At 62.7% G+C, this 4,783-nt stretch overlaps 1 protein-coding gene across 1 annotated transcript; it reads right to left on the reverse strand.

Moving 5' to 3' along the window:
• Nucleotides 1–1,538: 1,538 nt before the first annotated feature.
• Nucleotides 1,539–2,237, reverse strand: TRNP1 (TMF1 regulated nuclear protein 1; the record flags this gene model as incomplete). Its single annotated transcript, XM_068657503.1, is given in 2 exon segments — nt 1,539–2,002; nt 2,004–2,237. Coding segments are annotated over 2 exon segments (669 nt in total), but the record flags the coding sequence as incomplete, so codon positions are not given.
• Nucleotides 2,238–4,783: the final 2,546 nt, after the last annotated feature.

Consider the following 4,783-nt stretch of genomic DNA (forward strand, 5'->3'; position numbering starts at 1 on the left):
TCCAGCGGTCGGTTGAACCCATTGGGAGGTAAATAGGGTCGGTGTCACGGCAAGGAGCAGCCCTCTTCTGCTCTCTGCCCCCGCAGAGTTGAAGCCTGAAGCTGAAATCCCCGTCTGGAGGTGGTGGATGCGGGGCGGCCCCCAGCCCTCTTGATTGCTCCGAAGCTTGTGTGGGGCACGCTCAGGATGAAAATGGGCACCGGGGCTGTGGTGCGAGGCTGGGTCCCCGCCGTTGTCCTGCTGGGCACCCCTAGGGTTTTGGGGCATCCCTGGGGAAGGGGCCCTGCCCCACAACGGCTGCTCCGAACCCGCTGCCTTTGAGGGCTGCTGGCAGCAGATCCCCCTTTTTTGCCCCCACAGCCAGTAAGATCCTCCAGGGACCCCAGATCCTGCAGGGTCCCCCAACTCCATAGGGGCTCCCAGACCCTGCTGGGGTCCCCAACCTCACTGATCCCACACACACACACCCCTACTCTGCACACCCAAGGACCCCAGACCCTGCAGGGTCCCTCAAGCACTCCAAACCCCATGGGGTCCCCCAGGGACCCCCACCACCCATTTTCCTCAGGGTACCCCAAAGTCCCCAGACCTGCTGGGTGTCCTGGAGCACCCCAATCCCACGGGGTCCTCTAAGGACCCCCAAACACCCCAGAGAGTCTCCCCTCATCAGACTCAAGCCACTCCCACAGACCCTGTAGGGTCCCTCAAGCACCCCAAACCCCACAGGGTCCCCCTGGGACCCTTCTCCACACATTTTCCTCAGGACACCCCAAGGTCCCCAGACCCTGCTGGGTCCCCTGGAGCACCCCAATCCCACCAGATCCCCTAAAGGCCCCATAGAGTCTCTCCTCATCAGACTCAGGCCACCCTCGTGGAACCCAGACCCTGCTGGGTTCCCCCATCCCTTAGACTTCCCTCAAGATCCCTGCAGGTTCTCCCCACCCCACAGACCTCCCCCATCCCCTACAGGTCCCCCCCCACCCCTTAAGGCTTCCCCCATTCCCTGCAGGTTCCCCCTAAACCCTCCAACACCCCAAATCCTCCATCATCCCCACCCTCCAGAACCCAACTCCCCAAGATCCCCTCTGCCTTCCCTCAAGATCCCTGCAGGTTCTCCCCACCCCATAAAACTCCCCCCTCCCTCCTAAACCCTATAGCACCCCAAACCCTCCACCATCCCCTCACCCACTCCCCAGAACCCCAACCCCCAAGACCCCCCCAGCCTCCTTCAAGATCCCTACAGCTTCCCCCCACCCCATAAGATTCCCCTCACCCCTTTTATCTTCCCCTTAAACCCTCCAGCACCCCAAATCCTCCACCACCCCCCAGCACCCCAACCCCCCAAGACCCTCCTAAACCCTTCAGCACCCCAAACCCCCCACCCACCCCCCAAAACCCCAACTCCCCAAGATCCCCCCAGCCTCCCCAAAGCCCCCTTTGGGCACCCCTTTGGGTACCCCCTTGGGCACCCCCTTCCCCACCCCACTCCCCTTTCCCCCCCACCCCTTTTAGAGCCCCCCACCCCTTATATCTCCCCCCGTTCCCCCCCCCCAATTTCCCCCCCTCTTCAAGCGGGGCTGCGGGGGGCTGCGGGCAGGCGGCAGGCGGCGGAGCGGCGGCTGCGGGGGGCTGCCCAGGGCACGCAGCTGCGGAGCGCCCGAGCGGCGGCGAGCAACGGGGCCGAACGGAGGCGAGAGCGGCGGCGGAGCCCCTTCTGCAACCTCTGCCCTTGGGCTGCCAGAGCCAGCTGGGCTTGTGCCACCCCGGCCCCTAAACGCCCCAGGGTCTCGGCCCTGGCTGCCAGGCGCAGCTCGGCGTGGCGCAGGGCGCAGTGAACCTGCAGCACCCGCCCCTCCAGCTCCGCCGCCGCTTTCCGGCGCCCCTCGGCCGCCACCAAACGTCTCCGAGCCGCCGCCAGCTCCCCCGAGCCTCCGCTCGGTGCCGGTGCTGGTGGCGGTGGCGGTGCCGGGGAGGATGCTGCGGTGCGCGGGGAGCTGGGGCTGCGCTCCCGGTGCTGCTCGCCCGCCGGTGCCGGGGGTGCTGCGGGTGCCGGGGGTGCTGCGGGTGCCGGGGTCGGTGGCGGTGGCGTTGTTGGTGTCGCCATGGGAAGGGGAAGGGGTGCGGAGCGCTGCGGGGCGGTGCGGAGCGGATATAGAGCCCGGGGGCGGCGCCCGCACGGCGCGGTTCGGCCCCGGTGGGGGCGGCACCGGGATGGGGATGGGGAAGGGGTGATATGGGGATGGGGATGGGATTGGGGTGATATGGGGTGGGGATATGGGATGGGGATGGGGATATGGGATGGGGATGAGGATATGGGATGGGGATTGGGAAGGGATGGGGTGGGGTAGGGATGGGGGGAGGATGGGATTAGGATGGGGATGGGGACAGGGTTGGGGTGATATGGAGATGGGGATATGGGATGGAGATGGGATGGGGAGGAGATCGACTGGGGATGGGGTGGGGTGCAGTGGGGATGGGATGGGGAAGGGGTGGAGATGGGGTGGGGATGGAATGGAGGTGGGGTGGGAATGGGGATGGAGATGGAATGGGATGGGGATGGGGACGGGATTGGGGTGATATGGGGATGGGGTAGGGATGGGGATGGAGATATGGGATGGGAATGGGGATATGGGATGGGGATTGGGAAGGGATGGCATGGGGATGGGATTGGGATGGGGTAGGGATGGGGATGGGGTGGGGATGGGATTGGGATGGGGTGGGGATGGAATGGGGAGAGCATAGGGGATGGGGATGGGAATGGGGATGGGACGTGAAGGCCTGGCATGGAGGGGGCAGCGGGGGCGGCCCTGGTGTGGTACCAGCATGGTGGGGGCAGCACCGGGACGCTGGGAAAGGCTGGGCTGGGGTTAATGGGAAAAGCTGGGGGGGCTCCTGGGGGTTACTGGGAAGGGCTGGCTGGGATGCTGGGGGTTACTGGGAAGGGTTGGGGGCAGCCTGGGCTGGGCCAGGCTCCTGGGTTCAGGTCTGCAGCCCCCTGAGAAGCATAAAAAGCCCCCGGAGCTGCCCGGGGATGGTGGTGGTTGGGAGCGAGCAGGGGAACAGCCCCCACATCAACAGGATCACACAGATGGGAAGGTCAAATTAAAGGTCCAAGAGGTAAAAAACAGAAAAATCTTTTTTGTTTTTTGCTCTGCTTGGATGAAACCCCCAAAGCTCCTGGCTCTGCCATGCAGCCACTTCCCCGGTTCCCCCAAGTGAAACCTCAGAGGGACCTCTGCAGACAGTGGGACCGTCAGGCACCTGATCATAAAATAATCACTTGGGTGTTTGATCTTTTTTTTTTTTTCCCTTCACTATCTAGAGGCTCATATAAACAAATAATGGAAAAAAATAAAATAAAATAAAATGTCCCTGAGCCTCTGTTTCCTGGGGTGAATTATTCCCCAGTCCCAGCTCCCCTCTGGATGCTGGGGCCCCACAATAGGCAGCAGCTCATTAACACTCGTGCAGTCCCCATCTCTCTGCAGGATTTCTCCCTGGTGTCCCAGTTACCAGGGCACCGGGGGACTGGTGGAAGGCAGGTGCTGCAGTGCCTCCATCTCACATCTCACCCACAGGTTAAGGGGAAGAACCTGGACTTGGGGTTTTGGGACTAAGCAACAGGACCCTGCTCGTCCCCGTGGTGCTGGGGAAGGGGGGCACTGATGGGGGGCTGGGGTCAGGGGCCGTGTTCGAGGCACCAGGCGGAGGAGCCGAGGCACTGCCAAGCAGCGCATCGGGCTGTACAGAAATGAAACCCCAGCCAGGGAAACAGCACTGTCTGGAATTAAGCACGGTGTTCCTGTGCCAGAGGCTTAAATAAATAAACACGGTCTTCATGCCCTTTAGAGAAGGAATGAGCTTCTTGGCACTCTCACCGTCCTTTGAATTGATTTTTCTCCATCCTTCCCTCAGAGCCCGCCTGGTGCATCTCAGCTGAGCTCTGCCTGCAGCGTTTTTGCTCTCCTCTTCCTCTCCGGGGAAGGATTTGACCCCAGGAATGGGAGTCGCCAGCACTTCAGCCACCGAGCAGCAGCAAAGGACAAGCTGGCAGCCGGGCAGTGCCCCATGTCCCCATGCCACCCCCATACCGAGGGGGGTTCAGGCATTAAGGACCCTCCTGCTGGGAAAAGCAGGACAGACGATGCTGTTTGCTGAGCATACGGGGTGAAATCACCCCCGTGGAGGGTGCAGGTCCATGGGGTAGGGGCTGAGGGCTGATGTGGGTCCAGGCCCTTCACCAGCTTCATAGCCCTTCTATGGATGTGTTCCAGGGCCCCGATGTCCTTCTGGTAGTGAGGGGGAGGAGGAAGGGCTTTAAGCTCAAAGAGGGCAGATTTAGGTTAGGTGTTAGGAGGAAAATCTTCCCTCAGGGGGCGGTGAGGCCCTGGCACAGGCTGCCCAGAGGGGCTGTGGATGCCCCAGCCCTGGGGGTATTCAGGACCAGGTTGGAGGGGGCAGTCTGGCCTAGTGGGTGGCGTCCTTATGTAGGGCAGGGGTTGGAACTGGGTGGGCTTTGGGGTCCCTGTGTGGCCTTTGGGGTCTGTCAGTGGACTTGGGGTCTCTGGGCGGCCTTCGGGGTCCCTGGGTGGATTTTGGGGTCTCTGGGTGGACTTTGTGGTCTCTGGGTTTTGGGGTCTCTGGGCGGCCTTTGGGGTTCCTGGGCAGGCTTTGGGGTTTCTGGGTGGGCTTTGGGGTCCGTGAGAGGACTTTGGGGTCTCTGAGCTTTGGGGCTTCTGGGTGGCCTTTGGGGTCCCTGGGTGGATTTTGGGGTCCCTGGGTG

This window comes from Anas acuta, chromosome 21 (assembly GCF_963932015.1).
Source record: "Anas acuta chromosome 21, bAnaAcu1.1, whole genome shotgun sequence".
Taxonomy (NCBI): Eukaryota; Metazoa; Chordata; class Aves; order Anseriformes; family Anatidae; genus Anas; species Anas acuta.